Source organism: Mastomys coucha, unplaced genomic scaffold (assembly GCF_008632895.1).
Source record: "Mastomys coucha isolate ucsf_1 unplaced genomic scaffold, UCSF_Mcou_1 pScaffold14, whole genome shotgun sequence".
Taxonomy (NCBI): Eukaryota; Metazoa; Chordata; class Mammalia; order Rodentia; family Muridae; genus Mastomys; species Mastomys coucha.
Genome location: NW_022196896.1, coordinates 131,853,682 through 131,877,599, shown reverse-complemented (window position 1 = coordinate 131,877,599; position 23,918 = coordinate 131,853,682). Strand labels below are relative to the sequence as shown.

The 23,918-nt window shown below is 43.3% G+C and overlaps 1 protein-coding gene across 6 annotated transcripts in view; it reads left to right on the top strand.

Annotated features, from left to right (window-relative positions):
- Window positions 1-23,918, top strand: part of Ptprm (protein tyrosine phosphatase receptor type M) — a 705,361-nt gene that overhangs the window by 163,727 nt on the left and 517,716 nt on the right. For all 6 annotated transcript variants that reach the window (XM_031368638.1, XM_031368643.1, XM_031368642.1 and 3 more), the window contains exon 2: window positions 15,928-16,050. In XM_031368638.1, coding sequence (XP_031224498.1) covers window positions 15,928-16,050 — 123 coding nt within the window. The remainder of the gene's footprint in view (window positions 1-15,927; window positions 16,051-23,918) is intronic.

Sequence of the window (23,918 nt, the reverse complement as noted above, 5' to 3'; positions counted from 1 at the left end):
ATACACATCACACATAAACATGTTAAACACACACAGGAAGGGGAAGGAGGAGAAGGAAGAAGGAGGAAGAGGAGAAGGAGGAGGAAGAGGAGGAAGAGAAGCAAGAGGAGGAAGAAGAGGGAGTGAGGAGGAAGAGGAGGAGGGGGAAGAAGAGGAAGAAAGGAGGAAGAGGAGAAGGAGAAAGAGAAGATAGGGAAGAGGAGGAGGAGGAAGAAAGGAGGAAGAGGAGGAGGAGGAGGAAGAGGAGGAAGAAGAGGGAGAAAGGAGGAAGAGGAGGAGAAAGAGAAGACAGGGAAGAGGAGGAGGAGGAGAAAGATAATGGTATCCCTCCTTGGGTATGGATGAAGGAAGTCTACTTACTCCATCAGAGGACAAAGGTATGCAGAGCCAGGCTTCAATAGCCTAGAAAATGCTCACTAGCCTGTAGAGTTGAATGTTTACAAAAGTAGGATTTAAGGAATGGTCCCAGAATAGTAGATTTTGTTTGCCACTGGCTTTTAAACAGACTTGAATTTCAGTGAGGAAAAAATAAAAAATCTCTCAGCAACTCTTTGTGACTGTTCTTTTTATCACTAGCCTGGTGTGGCCAAGTCTATTATCTACAAGTTCTTGCCTTCAAAACGTGACAGGTTGCAGTGAATCACATTCTGTGCGGTGCCTAGGGAGGAGTGTGAGGCTATGGCGTTGTAGGCAGAGGGTCCCACACGCATCTTTCAAAGTAAGTCTGCTTCCCTTTGGAACTTGCCCTTGTATGGGGCTAATGTACACAACCTTGTTCCACCTGAGCTTTCTGTAAGCCATGGCTTCACCTCCTCTGTCCTATGTACCCTTGGACTGAGCACGCTCTCTCTCTCCATCATGCTGTATGGGGACTAAGCACGCTCTCTCTCCATCATGCTGTATGGGGACTAAGCACGCTCTCTCTCCATCATGCTGTATGGGGCAGGAGCTGCTGTTCCAAGATTGATACAGATTTTTCCTTCCGCGCAGGGATTCCAAGCAGGAGAGCACTACAACCTTTCTTCAATTTTGAAGACATTTCTAGCTCCCTGGTACCTTCTCCACACCCATGCCTTCTTTTGTCCTTTTGTCCTGGTGCCGCGGATTGAATCTGATGCCTGGTGCATGTCCCACTGAGTTATTCCCCAGAGTTTTCTGAGGTTTTGATGGTTCTTTGTTTTCCTTCTGGTACAAAATGAAAAGCAAGTAAGCATCCAACTCCGGCCTCTGAAGCTTGACTTGTGCCTTCCTTCCCCTTTCAGGTTCCCTCCCATGCCCTTGCTTAACACGCTTTCCTTTGCACAAGATGCAGAGCAATCGCTGAGAGTTGATCCCAGGAGTAAGCTTTTGTCTGGTACTGATTTGTAAACACTGGTCCAACCTGTCTCCTCCCCCATCCTACTTCTCATTCCCTTTGCTACTGGGAGAGACACCAGGGAGAGACACCAGGTCTTGTGCATGTTAGGCAAGTGCTCTGACACTGAGTTACATCTTCAACCCCCTCTCCACCTCTCTTTAACTATCATCTTTCTATTATCATCAGCTTGACATTCAATAAGTCTACAGAGGGTCCCTGGGGTATTGAGATGCCAGTGCTGTTTGGCTGTAAAATTCAAAGGTAAAATATCTAATGTGACACATTTAAGAAGATAGAACTTTCTCAAGTAGTGGGGATGTCGAGAAGACCCTGGAGTGGGCTCCCTTGGTGGTTATGTAGACATATATACTATATACCTCTTAGGAGGTGGGATTTCCAGCATCAAGGTCTAACTTTGCATTGTGTAATCTATGGCTCAATGTGAGTTGCGTTCTGATGTCCCTGTCTCTGAGAGGGAGTAATATTCTTGTCCCCACCCCTGTCATGTGCCTGTGATGGCTGTAATGAATCATGTTCATGGCAGTGGGAAAATCTCTACCCTGCCTGGGATACCAGCCTTCTCCCTATGAACTTGGCAGCCTTGTCTCGAGCCACTCTTAGACATTATTTGTGCCATGACAAACTTTCATCACATGAGTACACAATGGCCCTCCCGTGACACCCCTTGCTTACACTTTCTGGAATGCTCTATCTGGTACTTCCAGTGTTCATCTGACCTCCCAACTATGCTTTCAATGCCTCCTTCTCTGAAATTTCCACCTTGTCCTTCGTAATCTCCAATACTTTCACTTTCTTGTCACTGTTGAATTGCATTTGACCACATGTGTGCCATGTATTCCTATCAATGCTGAGGGTCAGGAAGCTCTGCAGAGCCTTCATCTGATTCAGGAGAAACTGAGTGCTGATTTGATCTGCTCTGATAAGTCAGGTAAAATTTAGCCTCTGTGTCCATATTGCATCAAACCGTGGCCTCTGTCTAATGTCTTTTGTAGTCAGGGTACAGGATGACATGACATGGCTGTGTGCTCTTGAGTAGACATGTAGGTTGGACATCTCTCAGCATTAATATAGACAGGTCGTCAATGACCTCCCAGAACCCAGGTAGCTGATTCTCAATGTTTTGGTGAGAATCTGAGTGTACAAATGAACCCAGATAGAGAAAACCTTGGATGTATGATAATGGTGTTAGTAAATGTCTTACAACTAGTTAAGAGGTCTTAAGAGCATGCTGTGAAGTGCTCCAGGCAAAGGCACAGGAGAACATGAAAGAAGAGAACATGAAAGAGGTAAGAGGAGATTTGCACATGAGAAGGAGGGTGGAGGGTAGGTAGGGGCACACCAGGCACTAGAGGATATGCCATGTAGTATAATAGTGTGAGTTCATCAGGAACAGCTGAGTGACAGTGTGGCATGTTCTTCAGACTGGATGATGGTTCAAGGGGGCAAAGAACTGGCCTAAGCATGATTGTCCTGTTCCTCAGCTCCCCTCCAACAATGGGGTCACTGGGGAATTGTTCTACAGCTCAGAGCCTCAACACTACTCTCTGAAGCTCTGATTCCATCTATGTGTGGTGAAGATCAGGACCTACACACTAATAATTGATCCCCACCAATCAGGTGCTGGTGGTGAATGAACTGTCCTTTGACTAGCTGATTTGTCACCAAGAATTTGATATTCTGGGGAGTTATAACATTTCCGCCAATACACATGTGTCATGGGGAGTTGGATCTCATGGCTAGCTCTGTTGTATTCTCAAGGTCATTTTAAAATACAAGTTTCATAATCCCTGAACAACAAAGGAAGAAGCACAGAGCAGAGAGGGAGAAGGCCATGTGGTAGTCCTGAAGGTAGGGACCTTGGAAGAGTAGGAAACCCTTCTTCTCTGAGTAGAAAAGTGGGTGGTTCAGAGTTACTCTTAGAAGCCTGGGAGAGATTTAAAGTTTTCCTATCCAACTTGTGAGTGAGGGATGTCTAAGCACTGAGGGTAGGTAGAAAGGGTGCTTAATGGATCCAGAGACCCATCACCTCACCTGCAGTGGTAGGTCTCTTACTCTTTGTTTAATGGATCCAGAGACCCATCACCTCACCTGCAGTGGTAGGTCTCTAATTCTTTGTTAATGGATCCAGAGACCCATCACCTCACCTGAAGTAGTAGGTCTCTTACTCTTTGTTAATGGATCTAGAGACCCAACCCCTCACCTGCAGTGGTAGGTCTCTAACTCTTTGTTTAATGGATCTAGAGACCCAACCCCTCACGCACAATGGCAAGCCTTTTTTTTTTTTTTTTTTTTTTTTAAGAAATAATTCAAGTCCACATTTTCCTCCTGACCTAATTAAATCATCTGTTTCCCCATGGGTTTCCTGTTTTAATTTGAAGTTAGTGATATAAAGCAGTGAAGTCGAATGAATTTCCTTATTGAGCGTTATTAGTAGGAGACCTGTTTTACTGTCCTGTAGTTAAGGTCATGTCCACACTTCTTTAATAAACATCTCTCTGAAATTGATAGAGTATGGGAAGGGGGGAGGTGTCAGAATTTGTGCCAGTTGGTTTTCTCTCCCAGACTAAGAATGTTCGAATGAGTCAAGTGCATGTGGAAAGGTGCCAAGTATCACCCCCCCCCCAATAATTCTTCTCTAAACCCAGGGGAGAGTGAATTTATTACTAATGCTGGCGATTTTAGCTCTTCAAGTGGGACTCAGCAGCTCTAATGGGCCAATTGTTGCCCATGTGTTTGCAGTGATGGACAAGGCAAGACAGAGATGTGATGAAATGGTAGCTGCAGCTCTCACAGTGCCACATTTGGTCACTCTCTTTAATGATCCAGAAATGGAGCTGCTCTTTGAAGTCTCCTCCAGACGTATTCATGGCCCCTTGAAGGGTTACTGGTCCTTAAGCTAAACCCAAGCAATGCTGTATTGATTTACAGGGGTTTACTTTGCATTTCCAGTGTGATCACATTAGGTTAGACACTTACTCTTCACAGTGTGTGCCCAATATGGCTAAGGCTAGCTCTAAGCTTACAGTGAATCCCATAACGGGACAGAGCTGGACTGCATTGCACTTACCAGAATCCCAGCATTCAGGACACTCAGAGAGTTTGTGGCCAACATGGGCTTCATAATACCCTGTCACAAAAATATCAAGACATTAAACAAAAGGAATGAAAAATGAGAGGGGGGAATAAAGAACAAAGGGGAGGGGTAGGGTGGAGAGACGGGGGATTTGATTTGATTTTAGGATAAAGATACTGCTTTTATAGATAATCCAGACTTAAAGTTATTAAATATTGTTACATATAAACATTTTGCTGCCCATGGGATCCCCCAATATTTAAAGTGAGTGGTGGACTTAGCATAATCCTAGCTCTTCAGGGCCTTTCCTATTGGTTGCTGCATCAAGTCAGCTTAGAAGTTTGAGACCAGACAGGGACAAGATAAAAAATTCTGTGTTTAAATTCATTTGTTTAACAAACAAAACCAAATAAATAAATGAGAGAGATGGGGGGAGAGGGAGAAGAGATAGAAAGATCGATCTGATGGACACAGAATTTTAGAAGCTCATGAAATGGTCTACCTTTGTGTTCTGAAAACTGTAGTTGTGGCTTGAATTCAACCACTAGCTAAGGGACTGGTCACTGCCTGCAAAGAGGAAAGTCAGCATTTGCTTTACTAGACAAATAGGAAGAGAAGTGGGTAAGTAGATATTACAGTATTTTGTATTCTATCCATGAACACACTACCCTTACAGCATTCTTGAAGGTGGATGGTGCCCCGCTCCCCCCCCCCTAGAAGGAAGAGATTAACTTTTAAGTTTTGAGGTAGGAGCTTGTTTGTATCACCAGTGGTGAGCATGTTCTTCCCATTGCATCTCTCCTGTGCCTGCCAGTCACCTTCCACAGTGCCACAGGACTGGAACTGAGACCCCCTGCTTCCCAGACCAGCTTGCTGCTCTCAGACAACCTGCTCTTTGTAGTTCACTGTGGCCTGCATGCTAAAATGTGCTTAGACCGTTGAGCAAGCTCTTAATAAAGACAAGAAAGACTCGCTAGCTACAGTGACCCTGAGAAAGTCAATGTTCCTAGTTTGCTACATTGGAGCCACTAATTGGTCCTAGGAACTGACTGGTGGGGAAGCTGACTCACTCTGTGCTTTGTAAGCCTTGCCCTCAGCCGGGAGGATTTTGCATAGAATCTGTTTTCTAATTTTAAAAACTATGTAACAAATCTTCAAAGCTTGCTTTCTTTAGGGCCCCAGTACTACGGGTTTGTTACTAAGTGTCGTCTAGTTTTTTATCTCACACACACTTGAAAGACCTGTAACATCAACTCACCAAGGTTCTTTTGTGCTTCTGACCTAAAACCCAACCTGATTGGTTGTCTTCAAGCAGTCCCAGGGTGCTCCCCAGTCTGTTTCTTGTTGACTTGTGCTGAGGTCTGCTAAATAGTCGCCTCATTATGCAGATTCCTAGACTAGCAGGCCTGGGTATCTTTGCAGTTCTGCTTCCAGCCGCTGACTCTCCACTTTCCTTTACTTGTGGATGGTTTAAGAGAAGGAGGGCTTTGGGTTGGCTTTTGTTCTTTCTCTTGCCTCCTACAGAATTTCTAGGTTGTTCCTTTTAACTCTCTATGTCCCCTGAGTATAGTCACCTTCTGTCTGTCTCCTCTGCTATCCCTTCTTTTCCTCCCCAGTGCCCGATTTAATGAGTGATACCTAAGTCCTAGTGGGAAGGCATGAGACAGAGAGGGACAGAGATGCCCCCAGTCACATCAAAAAAGGAGAGAACTCTAGGAAGACTTCTTCTTCCATTGGTGTGGCTTAGATGTTGACACTTTTTTCTTCTGTCTTCCTTTCTGCCACAGACAGAACACCAATAGATTTCTGTTCTCATCTTTGTCATAAAACTTCCCATGATTCTAAGTATTTAATGAAAAGCAAGCATTTTCTGGAACTGGGAATTAATGATACAGAGGTGAGCAGAACATTTTTGTTTCCTGTTTAGTTTGCAGTGAGGTAGGAAAGACTAACATGACGCTATTTAATGTAAGAACACCAGAATGATCTGTTCTTTACAAATCAAGAAAGGTAGATGGGCTCAACACCCCTGGCCATGTCCCCTGCCCCCCAAATTAACAAAACCAACAATGTGTGTTACATGATAAAAATTAAAATGTTTTCCCATGGGCAGTTAAGAACCAATGAATAGACTAAAGTATAGACCTATGTAGTATAGGCTGAGATGGACACCGTGGTATAGAAGAGATGAGGGACTGATGGGGAAAACCTCAAGACAGCCACGTGGATCACAAGATGTCAAGCAGAGAGCTAAATGACCCAGTCTATAAACAATGTAAAGGGACATTTGTTCATTGGTGTTCCTCTTTGAGGTGCTGTGAGCCTCATATAGCAATAGATCATCTTGAATCAGTGGCCACATTTTGGCATATACCAACAAGTTTAACCTCCTCTGTTTCCATGGGCAGCTAATAATAGTTGTTAGAGTTGTGAATCCCACAAAGAGTAGACTCTTAGTTTTGCTCATGATCAGGATTACTCATGAAAACTTCCTTCAAGGAACTTCAGAGACTAAAGACAACATACAATTCTACAGTCATTTCAACAATGACATCAGGCCCCCTCGGCATTGAAAGGCACAGTTGTGTCCTGAGATGAACATAAAATCAAATGAGAGGAACTTTTGCTACACTAGGAAAGCTCAGGACCTTTAGACCTGAGAATAACCCTGAAGGGGGTGAGATGCCGCACTGTGTCAAGCATGGGGATGGAGGAACAGTGAGGCAAGTTGGGAGAGGGATGGTGGGGGTGGTCAGGAAGAATGACAGGTCATTCTTTTCATTCCTTGGTCTCTGGAGGTCTAGGATGTCCGGACCAAGCACACTCATTCTTACCACCTACTTCCCCTGGCATCCTGGAATTCACGGAAGTCAAATGGACATTTGATATGAGGGCTGCTCACCTCTAGAATCTTAAGACAGCGAGAAAGACCTGTTATAGACAGACCTGGGACTTCTGGAAATCTGCCTCCCTGATCCCAGTTCAGCACCTTCATCTGCATAAGTTACCAATGCTATGTTTTATTAGCCATTCCCCTACTTACAGGAACCTAGAATAAATGGTCTATACTACCAAGAGAGTACATGAAATGGTGTGTACCTTCTCCTTGTATTTTGATCATGCTCAATGAACGTAATGCATAGAGCTGTGTTCCTTGAGGTATGCACATTTAGCAAGCATGATTGAATGGCTGGATTCAGTTTATCTGCTGCTTCTGACAATAATGTATGCTAGTAGAGTTATCAAGAAATAGATTTGTAAATCATAGCAAGCAGGCAGGAGTGCTCCTGGACTTGGATGAAATCCTCCCTGATAATAAGTCTCTGCATTTGTTTTTAGCCTGATCATCTTCTGCTTGTTGAGAGGATCCACTTAGGAGAAAAACGACTGATGAAGGGTATCGCGACAGGGAATGAGAACTTGGGGTTTAGGTCTTTGAGCCAGCCCCAATGTTTTATTGCCCTTCATGTGTGAGGTGTTTATGACTAAGCTAATATTGAGAACTGTGACAAGCAAACAGCTTTGTTCAGGTCTTTTGAAAGAATATAGTGTGTTTGGTTATTTATGGCAGAAAATGTTTGGGTTTCAACTTTTTCTGGTAACACTTTTCAAAGTCCATTGTATGCATGCTTTTACACTTATATTGTACTATGCAAACAAAACTTTTAAATAGCAAACATAGTGTGATATGACTTTTGAAAAAAAAAACAAAACAAGTTTTTTAAGTGCTAAGGATGGATCCCACAACCTCCCTTTCACCAATTAGGCGTTCTACCACTGAGCTATTCTCTAGCCCACTAAAACTTGCTAATATCTTCTTAAACTATTTGTAACTACTAATCTAGAGCAGTCTTTTTAAAAATAGGTCAGTGATTAGATTATTCTGGGACCTTTTTAAAAGCTATACATCCCCGAGGCTGGTCCCAGGAGTTCTAGTTAAATGTGTTATTCTAGGAGATGATTGTCAAACGGTCTACTTTAGAGTCACTGGAAGCTTGATAAAGCCCGGATAGCTGAGGGCTATAGTGTCTGACTGAGGAGCTGGGGTGCAACCTGGAAATATGTGTTCCTCTCTGGGTCCTACAGATGCAGCTGGCCCGGAGACCCACTTGATAATTCCTGCTCCAGTGTGGGAACCTGAGACCCAAGTAATCCAGGGGATTACATAATCAATCATGAACAGAGGATCGTCTTCTCTCCCAGACAGTGTTTCTATTTCTCTGTCCTGTATCTAAGACAGAGACAGCCAGATGATTTCCACACTGCAGTGTCTAGACTGCAGTGTAGAGGACAGGATCATAAGATAGATTCACAACTGCACAGTGAATTCTTGGGAATGGGTCTGTTCAAACTCAGTAGCAGCTCTATTAGGAACATATCTACATACAGGAAACAGAGACAAGCCAGAAATCATTGGAGGATTTAGAAATAGAAATAATGACCCAACCCATTAAAAACCAAGGATTTTTAAGATTGATAAAGACAAAAATAAAACCAAAACACTTCACGGCTTGCTGCTATCCAGCCTGCTTAAATATTAGGAATTCAAAGATTGATAGGTAATAAAGACTTCGGTAAGAGTAATAAGCCGTGGAAACTTTGAGAACAAGCTCATTTGTTTTGCAACATGCAAAACACATCCACGGGCACATGGCATGTTTTACAATAGAGCGTCACATTAGCCATTTAAACGCCTGTGCGATGTGTAAAAACTGCTTGCTAGATTAAATTACATTGGAGAGCATTTCTATAGTGCTCGGTGTCTGGTCCACTAAACATCATAGCACAGTCCCAAACTTTCAGAGGCACCGGACACTTTCACTGTTTAGCAGGCAATTAAATGTTGATGTCAGTGAGATGTAAATGAAGGAGGCTGGGGTTCTGGCGTGGGGATGCAAGCACCTTTTTCTCTAACTCTTAAAACAATTATTCTTGCTATAGATCACTTTCTCCTTATGCTTTGAATTGCATGGCTTATAGCTATTTGTCTTTCAAGATTGAAATAAATGGGTAGAACCGCCTATGGTTTCATGCATCTCAGGAAAAGAGAACGTTGAATGTTATTCTTTAGAGGAGTATTTTAGTATGATTTTTTTTGATATGTTTTCTCCATGGAGAGACCCATTAAGTAGTCTTTTATGCATTTGATAAAGCCTGCCTTAAACGGGGTCATTCTGTATTTGGAACAAATGAGTAAAATGTGTCACAGTCTTCCACAAAGAAACTTTAAATGGCCTGCAATTACAGTCATGAGAGGCATCGCTCCAGTGTGTAAGTCAGTTCTACCAGTTCAAGGCAGAACAGTTGAGGGTGCGTGTTTATCTCACAAGCTTATGAAATGGACATTGGATTGTCCCCTATTTGCTTCTTAGAAGCCTTGCTTTCTGGAGCTCCCTGACAGTGCAGGCCATTAACAATCAGTGTAGTATTGAGCGGCTTCAGAGAGGTCTGTGAAAGGCACCTCCAGAGGGCCTGAGTTTTGCATGTAAACCTTTGTTGAGCTGCTGGCTATGAACTGAAATGCTAGGGTAACTGGGTGGGTTATTTGGTCACACTCAACTGCCATTTGTAAGCGTAGGCATGGTCAGTCCGGGTCCATTCAGGAGGCAGAAATAACACCAGGCTGGAAAGTGGGATGTGGTGTATAGAGACTGCATCATTAGAAGAGGAGAGCTCTGATGAGTCAGTGGTGGCAGAGGGTGGAGCAGCCCCAGCCAAGCACAGACATGGAGCTGAGCCCTGCCAGGCAGGGCTAGTGATTGAAGGGAGTTCTTGCAAGGGTGCACCTGGAGACCAGTGCAAGCTGAGTAAGGGTGCACTGCAGACCTTGAGGAAACCCTGGAGACCAGTGCAAGCTGTACAAGGGTGCACAGCAGACCTCGGAGGAGACCCTGGAGACCAGTGCAAGCTGTACAAGGGTGCACTGCAGACCTCGGAGGAAACCCTGGAGACCAGTGCAAGCTATACAAGGGTGCACTGCAGACCTCGGAGGAAACCCTGGAGACCAGTGCAAGCTGTATATGACAGTGCTCCACTGGGGCCCTCTGCAAAGGTCCTGGAGCAGGCTGTAGGACAAGCTACTGTCAGAGGTGTCAGGACTAGAGAGGGTTCCTGTTTAATGTGCTAAGGACCCTAGTAGGTACTAGGCACATAGTAAGACTGTGTGCCTCTTCTTCCTGCACTCTTTGTCCCACACCCTTCCCCAGAGTAAACTTTAACTTCTTGCCAACTGGGATAGGAAATGTAGGTAAAAGGTCTAGACCATTGGTTCTCAACCCTCCTAACACTTGACCCTTTAATACAGATCTTCATGTTGTAAAATTATTCTTGTTGCCACTTCATAACTATATAATTTTGCTAGTGCTATGAATCATAATGTAAGTATTTGTGCTTTCTGATGGGTTTTGATGACCCTTGTGGAAGGGACTCCCCCAAATGGGCTGTGACCCACAGATTGAGAACCACTGGTCTAGATAGGGTAGGCACTTAACAGAGCAAGCAGTGTTAAGTAGAGTTAAAGATGATGCCTGGCACAGGAATTTCAAAACTATTGGTGAAATAATTAAACTAGGGGAGATTAAATACACCTGTATTTCTTGTTATAAGTTCTTTGAATCTGACATATCGAGACAAAAGACTCACACTGGATTTGAGGAATAGACAAAGGAACATTGTCCTTAGACTGTAGCAGTCATTTGCCTACTTTAAGGAATTGGTGCCTGTAACTAGCAAAGGATGTTGGACATCACAGGTTGCTCTCTCGGCATCTTAGAGGAACTCTCCAATGCTGTGTATTGATTTAAAACTTCAGCCTATTCAGTCAGCTTCAGATAATAGAATCTGCCCCAAGCTTTAGAGGCTTTGATCACATATTTGAATCCCTCTGGGATGAAGTGAGTAGATTGTGGCAACTGTTCATAAAGCTGAGGAGATCAGGGTGGAAATGGTTCCACATGGAAGCAGAGAATGATTTGGCTTTTAAACACATGTAGAGGTGTGCTGGATCCAGGTGGCATGACCCCAGGACACAGTCAGGGGAAGTTTATTTTTAGATGCATTTTTGCCTAAGTGCCACTTTTGTGCAGGTGCCCATAGAGGCCAGAAGAGGGCATCAGATCCCCTGGACCTGGAGTTACAGATGGTTGTGAGCTGCCGTATGGGCACTTGGAACTGAACTCAGGTCCTCTGGACAAGAGGCAGGAACTCTACCTCTGAGCAATCTCTCCCACCACAATAAGTAAACATATTAATAACTCAAGCCTGTGTAAGCCTGATTCATATTTGTGAACACAGTCACCTCAGCATGCCTGCATATGTAAAAGGATAACCTTGTAAAATCACTTTATCCACCTTTAAGCAGGTTCTGGGGATTGAACTTGGGTTGCCTGGCTTGTACTACAAGCTCCTTCATCCACTGAGACATCTTGCCAGTCTTGCAAAACAACTTCTGACTACAGCCTGTGGCAGTCTGTTTGGCTCTATTGTCTACCTGGCTCAATGATTCAGATGGATATGAAACCTTTGAAATGTCTCTCTGGAGTAAAAGTAGGCCACCTTCTTATACCTTATGGGGTAATTATTTCCTATTACTGTTGGTGAAATGGGCCTTTTGTGCTACCCCAGAGAAAGAGGCAAGATAAATTCCCTCCAGTATGCAAATGGCAATATTTTATTTTCATAAATCAGGAGTGACCTTTCTAGGCAACTAGGCTTGCTACCTAATTATTGCCAGAATAAAAGAATGTTGGAGAGTCACAATTTGTAGAGAGTTCATTAACATTTAACTGGCTTATAGCTTTAAGCCCTAATAAAAAGTGAAGATATTAAGCCCAAAGTCAAGTTTCTAGCCATGTCATTTGGAGATCTACTTGAATCAGGTTCACTTGAATTAGGATAGTTTTATTGTTTAGGAGAATGTTATACCATGCATAGTTTAAGTTTTTCCGGCAACATTGTTGTAAGCCAATTCTGCATTGAATTTAAGGAAACACACTGCCCAACTCCCCTCCTCTCCCTTCCCCTCCCCTCCCTTCCTCTTCCCTCCTCTCCCCTCCCCTTCTCTCCCCTTTGCTGTCTGGTCTGTTGTTTTTTGAGGTAAAGTATTGCTCTGATTCCGTGGCTGGTCTCAAACGGGCTATGCCCACGCCAGGCCGACCTCTCACTTGTAACCCTCTTATCTCAGGCTCACAAGAACTGGGATTTTCTTTTGTTATTTCAATTCTAACATCATTTCCTTTTATCTCTTCCTGTTTGTGTTCAATCAATCATCTCTGCTATCATGAGTTCTCACTGCTAAAGAAGGCAGTGCATCTTAAGGCAACAGGAAATGTACATGGGAGCCCATCTTCAAGGGGTTGGGCGATCATGCGTCCTCCCTGAGAGATGTGTTTTCCCTCTCACATTTTCTTTCAAGTGGTCAGAACTACACTGTGTAAAGGGTTACTTATTGTGCACACGCTGACAGCACGCTGCTCTATGCATCTTCACTTCAGCATCTGGCTATGTCTTCAGTGCCAAAAGTCGTTTTGAAGACCAAATCCTTAACCAGCCTCAAGTTGCCTTGAGGACATTCCTACTGTTCCTGCTGCTTAAGATGGTGATAAAGTAGTCAGCATCCTAGCTGCGGTGGGTGTCGCTGGAGGGTATGTGTACCACTGCTCTTTGGTTTCTTCTTCAGTGCTGAAACTAACTATTCTCCATGTCACAGCTTGCAACAGAAGAACCCCTTCCCACCCCCAACCCCTGCCAAATGGTTACACAGTCTCTGAACATCTCGCCAACATCAGGAAGTCACTAGCATCCGGTGCTGGACAGATCCACTTTGCTCCAGAACTCAGTAAAACTGAAAGGAGGAGGGACACATAATGATCATCTGTTCCCAGGATTGAACTTTGACTTTCATCCTGTACCTTTGACAATGAGTTTGATGTTCCCTGGGGAAGGCTTAATTGAGACTATAGGTATTGAAAGCATTCAGAAGATAGCATGCCGATAGCTGCCGACTGAAACATGGCTAAGAAGCTTAGAGGGTTGTTTGGAACAGCCTGAGGTTTCTTGACTCACTCTTGTTGTCTTAGCTAGGGTTTCACGGCTGTGAACAGACACCGTGACCAAGGCAACTCTTATGAGGACAACATTTAATTGGGGATGGATTACAGGTTCAGAGGTTCAGCCCATTATCATCAAGGTGGGAGCATGGCAGCATCCAGGTGGGCATGGTGCAGGAGGAGCTGAGAGTTCTACATCTTCATCTGAATACTGGGTTCCAGGCAGCTAGGGTAAGGATCTTATAGCTCATGCCCACAGTGACACACGTACTCCAACAGTGCCATACCTCCAAATAGTGCCACTCCCTGGGCCAGCATATATAAACTGTCATACCTGTCTAGCATTGTCCAGCACATGCAGGCACATTTGGACAGAGTGTTCATCATTTCTTCAGATGCAGGTGGAGTAGCCCTTTTCCAAGATGCTAAAAACCAGAAATGTTCTGGGGTGAGGAGTGTTTTGAAACTCTTGGGTATATAATAAGATGAGCTCCAAGGGATGCAGCTGAGCTCTGAACACAGAATCTGCTCATTTCATAGGCCTGAGCATACAGCCTGACAATGATGATTTTTGCATCATTTTCTGTGCATCAGCCTTTTGATCTTAACCCCATCACTTGAAACCAGTTGTGGAAGTATTTGAACTTGTTGAGCTATGTCAGTGTGCATGAAGTTTCACATTCAAGAGCATCTTGGATTTTGTGAGTAATGTTGATTATTCTGTAATGTAGATATAGATAGGGTAACTAACTCCCAAATGACAGGGTCAGGACTGTCAAGGCTGCCCAAGGGCTAGAGTGATACCTTGAAAATGAGATGGATTTGGTAAAGGTAAATGGATTGTCCTGTGCATTCAGAGAGAACACACACACACACTCCCAAAAGGAGAAGACCTTGATGGCAGTTGTGGAAAGACATGTTCTTTCAGCTCAGGATGGACCAGGGCTGTTGTTAGAGTGAGGTCAAGAGCAGAAGACAGGTGGATGATGCTCCAGCACAGGACACCATTCTTTGGGACTCCATTCAGAGAACACCTGCCAGGAGGCTGACAGGTCTGAAAGCTCCCAGGAGGATTTAGGGAGAGCAGAGCATGTATTGCCTGGGGAAGCTAAGACGTAGGACATGACAGTGCCTTTCAAATCGTCAGTTTTTCTGTGCCGGGGCTGGGAATTTTACTGTTGCCTTGTGGGGTGTAAGCAAGATAAATGGATGTACCTTCAAGAGGCAGAGTGGGGACTAGAACTTCTCAGAGTGTTTTCTACCTACAGAACCTGCAGTTTCTCTCATGTCTTCTGAGACTAGCTGTCCTGGAAGGCATAGGATTGATTTAGGTTTGGAGGGTGGGGGTTAAAGTTGACTCAGGTGACTTTTAAAACTCATTTGTCTCTGGTTTAGAATTGCAGTTTTCCTTGCCTTCTGCCTCTAAGGTGTACGTGGCAGGCAGAGTACCATAATAGTCCTAAAGCCGTAAGTTGTCATAAGTCCTCTCTTCTTCCCGACTGCCAGCAATGACAATTAATATCTTGAGTTAATAGGGTTCATTTATTATGCAGCTGATTATGTGATGTCTACTATTCATTATGTAAGGGCTAGCAGGGTTTTTCGTGATCGTTGTTGGGATGGGTGTCATCATTCACTGTCCTCTGAATCATTTGAACAAAGACCCATCACTGTAAGTAATGGAAGGTAACAGGCCTCTAGAAGTCTGTAGGGTGGGACTGGCCACTGTCCGTGCCCTGGTGGCATTGACTCTGAAGCAGCTGATCTTCTGAGCCTGTGGAGACTGCCTTTTATATCTTCTTACTTAAATAGCTCCATTCAGTGTACCAAGAGTAAGCAGATGTTTGCCGCACGTGTAGCCTTGAAATTTCTGCTACTAAGACTTGGGTGGATTATGAAGTGACTTCATGATCTATTTTTTGATTATGGGGCCTCAGATTTCCTAAACTACAGGCTGAGATCTGCTTCCATGTAAGGTGTGGAAGGGTATTATGCAGGCCATCCTCATCATTTGTCATATGCCCTGTTGTCTACTCTCACACTGGTGTTTTGGGGAAAACAATTTCTCATTTTAATTTTTGAACAAATTATAATTTTCTGTGGAAAACATGTTGAGTCCTTGAGGGGATCCTATTAAAGTTTTGAAGGCAAGGAGAGTTCCCTAAGTTCGGTATTCATCTGGACAATGTGAATTTTAAATCTGTTTGTTTCAATTATCTTCTCCCAACATTGGGCTTCTCCTAGAGAGCAACATATGTATCCATATTGGTAAGGCATTGTTAATACTGAGCAACATTGTTCAAAATTCCCCAGTTCCCGTCAAATCACACTCAGTTCCATGTCAAGTAAATGATTCATTATGTGATGCATCTTACTTCATTTCATACCTCTGGTTGTAACTTATATCGCCTCTCTGCCTTCCCTTGTAGGCGGCTGCCTCTTTGATGAGCCATACGGCGCATGTGGATATAGTCAAGCTGATGACGATGACTTCAACTGGGAGCAGGTGAACACCCTGACCAAACCGACCTCTGACCCGTGGATGCCATCAGGTTTGCCCTCACTCTTCAGTGTTCTTTCTGAAATGGGGGCGGGCGTCTCAAGAGTCTTCATAGTTATAGAGCACTGTCACTGGACACTGGCTGGGTGAGAGTCCATGTCTGCCTCTGACTGCCGTTCTCCATGGCTGGTCAGCTGGGGAGGGTGGTGTAAATGAGAAGATCGGTTACTGGAGTTTAACCTTGCATCTCTCTCTTAAAGACCAGTTATGGTCCACTCTCTGGATCTTTGGGCGTACTTTAGCTGAATTAGTGGACAACATCCAGATGGTCCTTTCTCGAGCAGCAGATGTGGGAACAGTTGGATGTCTCTTCTGGAGTCACGTGTCAGGGATGGAGCTATAGCACCTTGAAGCTAGCCTCCTTTCCCAGCCTCGGAGCCTCAGGGGCTCTCTTGTCCTGGGGAATCATGATCCTTGAAGGCACTTGGAGGATGCAGCGAACATGGATGTGTTTTTCTTTCCCCTACAGTGAAGTGAATTTCATGCTAAGTAGAAACTACTTACCTCACTAAGCATCAGTCAGAAGTTTTTTTTTTTTTTTTTGAAAGAAGAGTAGAAAGGATGACTGGTCTAGTCACAGCGTTGCCTGACTATTTCTACAGGGACTCTCTTTTTAGGCTTTGACCTTGGCAATCCTTTTAAAGGTTTAGATTTGCAGAATCACTATTGAAATTGGCCGATGAATATGCCACTTAGGACTCAAACCGCTAAAAACCTATTATTGAAATTTAGGTTTCAGATAAAACACTTTTTTTTTTTACAAAATATATGAATATAAAGCTTTTCATTAATGTGCCTACATGCAGCGGTAATTAGATTTTGTGTGTAATCTTGTAAAGGCACCTTCAAAGCATGAGGTGGAATCTAATGTTGTTCTTAATAAGCTTTAACAATTATGATGACCACCATGGTCTTCCCTCTCCTTCCCTTAAGTCCTTCTAATTTGCAAGGAGCCCTGATCTCTTTAGCTCTGTGGCTTTTCGGGGCTACTGCAGCTTCCCTCATTTGGTCTCATTTGGAGTCTCATTTGGTGCCAGGTCGCCTTCTCCTCCGCTGGCATTCCCTTTCTCTTGAGCATTTGCCTGTCAGTGCTGCCTTGATTAGCCCCACCCTAACTCTCCTTCCTCCTCTTATTTGTGATGGATAGATAGGAATATGGCTGTTCCTCCCCAAGCAGAACCCTTGCCCTGAGAGTGGTTGAGCCTGTCATTGTCATTGCCCCAGGTGTCCACTGGTGTCCAGAGAAGCTGAGGTGGTGGAGGGTTAGACCCGGAAGATCTGTCCATGCAAGCACAGTCACTGTAGATGTCATGTCATGTCTTCTCATTTGATGAAATCTGTGCCTTTCTGTATGTTGTGCATCAGTAAGGATGGAAAGCAGGGTCACTCACATGTTAGGCAAGTGCTACCCACTGAACTATACCTCAAGCCTCCCATTTGTAATTTGTTCACATGCGGTGTCTGCTTCCATTACTGTGACCCTTGACACTGGACAGAATACTTTTAAAAGAAGCCTAAATATTGCAGACTGCTCTTCAGCATGTGCTGATTCTATTTGAATCATAAGATAAGCACCTCCCTGGATGAAAGAGAGGATTGCCACCAAGCCTGACAACATGAGTTCAATACCCAGATCCATGTGATAGGAGAGAACCAACTTCAGAAATTTCTCTTCTCTCTCATTATAGGAAACAAAGTCAAGTCTAGAAGTCTAGATAAACACATACACACACACACACACACACACACACACACAGAGAGAGAGAGAGAGAGAGAGAGAGAGTCATATATATGTCACACATAATAATAAACCTATAAATATAATTACAAAAACTATTAACATTTCTTATGATCAATGGATGACAGAGAACCTCATGGCTTTTGTTAGCCATATGGGTTTCTTGTTTTAAGGCTTAATTTATCAATATGGTTGGATTTGTTCTCACACCTGTATTACTTATTCTTCTACATATAGGCTGATGTTGTATTGATTCGATAAACAGTTGCCCTGTTGGCCAAATGTAGCCATCTGACTGTTTTCATATGGCTTGGAAGCTAAGAGTAGTATCACCGTCTTTAAGTGATTGAAAACTTTAAAAAGGATAACAGTATTTTGGAGATATGAATTTCCAGTTTCAGCATCCGTGAAGTTTATTGTCACACAGCTACAGCCATTCCTAGGAACAGTGGACTACAGCTTAAATTCTGTGGTCAGATCTTCATCGCTGAGACAGACATGAGTGCCAGAACTGTGTCCTTCATTCTCACTGTTCCTGGGGAAGTATACACTCCTGACCTAGGCTGTTTCAGATCTTGAGTCTTTTTTTTTTTTTTTATTCCTGTAGTCATGTTATAACTATTAGCTATCTATCGCATGGCTTCATGTTTCCTCTCACCACCTGTTTCTGTGGTTTTCCAGTCACTGCTTGTCTCTCTACTCCTAGGGCCTCAGCCTTGGCTGAACTACTGTGGTTCCTGTTAGCAAATTACCATCAACATGATGGCAGCCTAAAGTCTGACTCTAATTTTAGCCCTTGGTGTTCCTCTGTCCTTTCTGAAGTCAAAGGTGGGGTTTGTTCTTGGTCTCTTCCATGCGTGAGGCTATTAATAACCATATCTCAAAAAGTACACATGGTCTGGAGCTCTAATCAAACAGACTTGGTCTCTCCTTTGAGCTGGTAGCATCTCTCTGGAACCACATGTTAAAGAGAAACACCATGTCTCTTGTAACGTTGTGTATTTAAAGTTGAAGCTTTTGTAGTTGGCTCCACACCTTAATGGTTATCTTAAGGGTAAAATAAGCTAATAAAATAAAATAAGGGTAAAAATGGCTTACTGGAAACTGTGTGGCTTGTTTCTTAGGAGTTGATCTTCATTAGTGCTGAGGGGAATTTTAAATGTGAATCACGAAGATTGCTACTCTGACCCTGGGAAATTTGATTCAAACCCAAATAAGAGTCTGGTGTATTTTGTTAGCACTGTGGCTCCTGGCCTGACAGAGCAAGTGACATCTTGTGAGTATCACATAAACAGTTATCCTAAGAAGTGTTTTATGACCACAGAATATGCACCTAGGGCAGGACTAGGGTCCATGTTTCTATAATTTCTTACTATATAATATTTGTAACCTACTACTTTAGTTCTAAACAGTGGGTACTGATTTATTTAATTTAAGAACTTTTTTGGCAATGCTAGGGAGTGAACTTAGGGCCTTATACATGCCAGGCAAATGTTCTACCTTTGAGCTATACCCTGCCCCCTGGGCGCCATTTTTATCCTTTTATTTTGAAACAAGCTTTCATTAAGTTATCCAAGCTGGGTTTGAACTTACTCTGTGCCCTCATATAAACCCCAACTTGTTATTCTCCTGTTTCAGCCTCCACCAGAGGCTGTGCTAAGAGACCAGACATATTGAGGAGGCTGGAGAGATGAGTAAATGATTGATAGCATGGATTGCTCTTGTAGAGGACCTGGGTTCAGTCCCCAGCACCTATAGAGAACCATGCACAGCTGCCCACAACTCAAGACTCCAGGGAATGACACCTACTTAGGGTCTTCCCACACAGCTGCACTCAAAACTGAAGAGCAAACACCCCTTCTCCCCCACTTTCAAAACAACAAATCTTTTAAAATTTGATGTTTATTTTAAAAATATCTCAATATTAATTTTGATATTATTATTAATAATATATACCTTGTGCATGAGATCAGTGACTGATATATGATAAAAACCATATAGTTGTCTGCAAATTTATCCGAAAGTAAATTCAAAGCATGACTACCTGGTATTCATAGAATGTACATGTATGTCCACACTCTGTTTAAGATACTGTATCTATAAGGTATAGTTTTTAAGGCAACTGTTACGAAGCTGGCACAGGAGGTAGGAGGCGGGGGGGGGGGGGGATCACCTAGCTGGTTCTCAGGGAGTGTGGCTTTCAATCACAGAAAGTTCCTTGTCTTGGCTTTACCTGTTAGAAATGATGCTGGGAATCAGAGGGATCCAGGACTGAAGCATGGCGGTGGTACCCAGCCCAAGGCAGGGAGACAGAAGTGCCTGGCAGAGGAGTGATAGGCACTTTTAGTGTGATGACCCAGAAAATAGAAAAATGACTAGGCACATTTGTTTAGCATCAGCTGCACATTGGGGAGGATGATGGACTGACAGGGTAATTGAAGTTTTCTCTTTGGTGCACTTATCAGGCATATTTTCCATGTGCTGGGGATAGCCTCCCCATTTATTTGCACTCCAGGTCTCCTGTGGTGTTTTGTGAATAGTGAAGGGGATGTCTGTGAACTCCGGAAGGCTATTTGTCCTGAGTCGTTGTGTGTATCCGGCAAGGAATACTTTTGTCAGGAAGTATTCAAACATTTGTTTAATTATCTCACTGATTCTTCAATCAGCTGCCTCTCTACAAATGTTAATTAAACACCTGCCTTGTGCCAGGCATTGTCCTGTGAGCTGAATAGAGATGCTTCCCAGAGCCTCCTTCCATTGGAGGTCTGACTAGATAGGTCAAAGATCGGGTGCTATAAAGCGTTTACTCTTGTTTAGCGTGTGAGGTGGTAAATATTTAAATGACAATGTCAATTTCAGTTCATCAGACTCAGCACTCGGCAGCATGAGGTTCGGTTTGGCTTTCCTATATGCTTTGCCCCTTAAACAAAACAGAAGGAATGGCGGGAAAAGGAAGGACTGTAAATCACGGGCGAGTGGCTGTACTCGCTGGTCAGTCTGTCTCATCAGACAAAGTAAGCTTGTACAGACAGACAATTCTAGCAGTTGGCAGACTTGGCCCATGAGGTTTGTGTAATTTGATCCTTGTGGTGGCCCTGAGAGCCTGGGTGGCAGTCTTCATACTTCACACCACAGGAATCTGAAGTCCAGAGAGGCAGACAGAGCCTTTGCTTTCCAGACTGTTCTTGGATGACCTTGTAAAGGTGGACATATGGCAAGGTCACATATGTTCAAACTAGGCCATCTCTAAGCATCGTCAAGTGGGCTTGAAAACTGCCTGCTGTGGGACTGTCTGTACACCTTGAAAGAGCCTGCCCTGTCCCTTCACAAGGCCCTCATGTAAGTTCCTAAGCTCTTAATTTTATACCACCTTTACTTAGTCTTATGGTCAGCCTGCCTTATCTAAAAGTTCCATATTCATGGGTTCAACCCACTGCAGACAGACAGGATTCAAATAGAACTATTGCTATGGGCCTCGCACGGAGGTATTTGTTCTTCTCATTTTCCTTTTAACAATAAAGTATAACAGTTTACATACCACTTATGTGTCACTGGTTATTATAACTCATGTGGGGCTGGCATAAATACATGGCATAAAAATGACAGTGTGCACAATGAATGTTATAGCCCTTAATATAGAGGATGTGAACATCAGCGATCCGGGTATTAGTGAGGGGTCCAGAAATAAGTCCCTTGTGGATATCCAGAGATAGCTGTATTTGTGTGTAGAATGACTTCCATGAGGTTGGCCCTCAGCAGACCAGCAGCTGGGTCTTTCTTCTTGCTGATTATAACCCACAGAGGAGACAGGCACTTGACCAATAAGTCGTGAGAACATAATTAATGGTGGGCAGTACTTGAGGCCAAGAACAAAACCTAAAGTAGGGATAAGATTTGAGTCATCATGGAAATGGTAGGTGGTGCCTGGTTTACTGAATAGAGGCCTAAATCAAAGCAGGGCCAGGAAGCCATGGAGGCCAAGTGATCCAGATGAGTGGGGGGCAGGAACAAGGGTGTAATCTTTGCAGGGCTAATATGACAACTTATACAAGACCTTATAAACTATGAGATACTAAGAACCTTCCTCAGAACTGGCCATGGGAAAATCTATGATCAATATCAGAATCTCAGCCTCATTTCTAGCCAGTATAATGTTCAAGAAATACCATCTCTCTCTTCCTCTTCCTCCTCCTCTTATGCCTCATCTTCCTCTTCCTTCTCCTCTTCCTCTTGCTCCTCCTCCCCTTCCTCCTCTTTGTCCTCCTCTCATCCTCTTTCTCTTCCTCCTTTTCTTCTTCCTCCTCTCTTACTTCTCCTGCTCTTCCTCCTCTTGATCTTTCTCTTCCCCCTCATCTTCTTTCTTCCCTCGTTCCTTTTTATCCTCTCCTCTTCTCACCCCCTCTTCCTCCTCTACCCCCTCCCATCCACACCACCCCTCCCCACTTTCCTTCTTCCTCTTCCTTGAGTTTAGTAAATGCATCACTCAGCTTGCCATCAACTCTATAATGTGTATAGCTCGTCCCAACATACTGTCTTTTCTAAACAACACAAAGTGAAGAATAGAACTTAAATGTCTTTGTGAGGTTTTTGAATAGATTTATAGGAATCTGAAAAGAGTCTTTGAAAGTAGTGACATTTATTACTGTGGTGTTGAAAGTCAAGGTGCACAGGTCATTGTCTGTGGAACATGCTTGCTTTAAGTGTTTCCAGCTTTAAGTTTATCATAAAACTCAACACTGTGATTGTGTTGGGTTTTAGATTATTGTAGTTGGGTCTGGATATTTCTAGTCACTTAACTTAGGACATAGAAAGGGGTTTGCTTGTTTCTGACTCTTCCATGCAATCCTTCCATCATGTGACTTCCAAAGAGCATTCTTCATCTCTCATAAAACTCATGTTACCAGGAGAGAATTAGAATGAGTTTCCACTTTGAAGTGTGAGCCTGAGACAATGTCTGGGGTTGTGTTAGTCTCTAAGTTACAGAATGGAGAGAAACAACTTGAGATGGCGAGGAACATAGTCAGGGAGTTTAACTCAGTGATTGATGGAGAATACCTGGCTCTGTCTGCCTCATGTCCATATGGTGTGATTAAGTGGTCCTATTGCAGTGGCTCTCACTGACTCTAACTCTGTAACTGTGACACTTCTGGCTACATGAGGATTTTGGATATGGCTGTAGGGGATGGATCACATTTCTCATTAATTAGAAAAGAAATGAGTTGCCTAGTCTTTGAATTATGTATGATTTGGATTTTTGCCCAACTAGAAATTGTGACAAAATATAGAAAACATTGAATTGGCCATTTTGACTATTTAAGTTTTACTTTTGGAAATTATATTACATCATTTCCCTCTGTCTTTTTCTTCCTCCAAACCTTCTCATATAGGAGAGAGTCCTTGTGCTCTTTCAAATGCATGGCCTCTTCTTTTCACTAATTGTTTTTGGTGGTGGTGGTGGCAGCAGTTGTGGTCATGGTAGTAATAGTAGTACTGTGCTGTGCTGTATATGTGTTTGTGTGTATGTGTTTATATTCCTAAATATATAAATATAGTCTTATAGATGTATACATAATGTTATGTGTATAATCTTCAGGTCTAGATAGTGTTATGTGTGATCATTTGATATTGGTAAACTAATTGGTGTTCTTGTCCCTGGGAGACTATTTCTCCCACTCTGAGAATTCCTTAATTGCCTGTGTGTAATATGGGGGCCTTACAGTCTTTACCCTGCCCACCTTAACATGTCCATTGTTGTCCTTGTTCAGCTCATGTCTAGGTAGTCATGTTGGTGAGACTTTATGGGTTTGCTTCTGACATTGCTATAAGACATAATTTCACGGTAAATTACCTGTTCCTCTGGCTCTTGAAACTCTTTGGCTCCTCCTATTTCAATGCCTGAGCCTTAGATGCAGAAGTTGTTTTGTAGACATATCCTTTGGGCTGGGTCATCTCAACTCTGTGTTTTGATTGGCTGTCATTTTCTGTATTGGTCCCCTATTAAAAAGAGAAGTTTCCTGGATGAGGGTTAGGTGAGGACTACACTCACTGTGGGTATAAGGAGAAATATTTACAGTGTAGTTAGGGTTGTGCTGGGTGTAAGGAGAAATATTTACAGTGTAGTT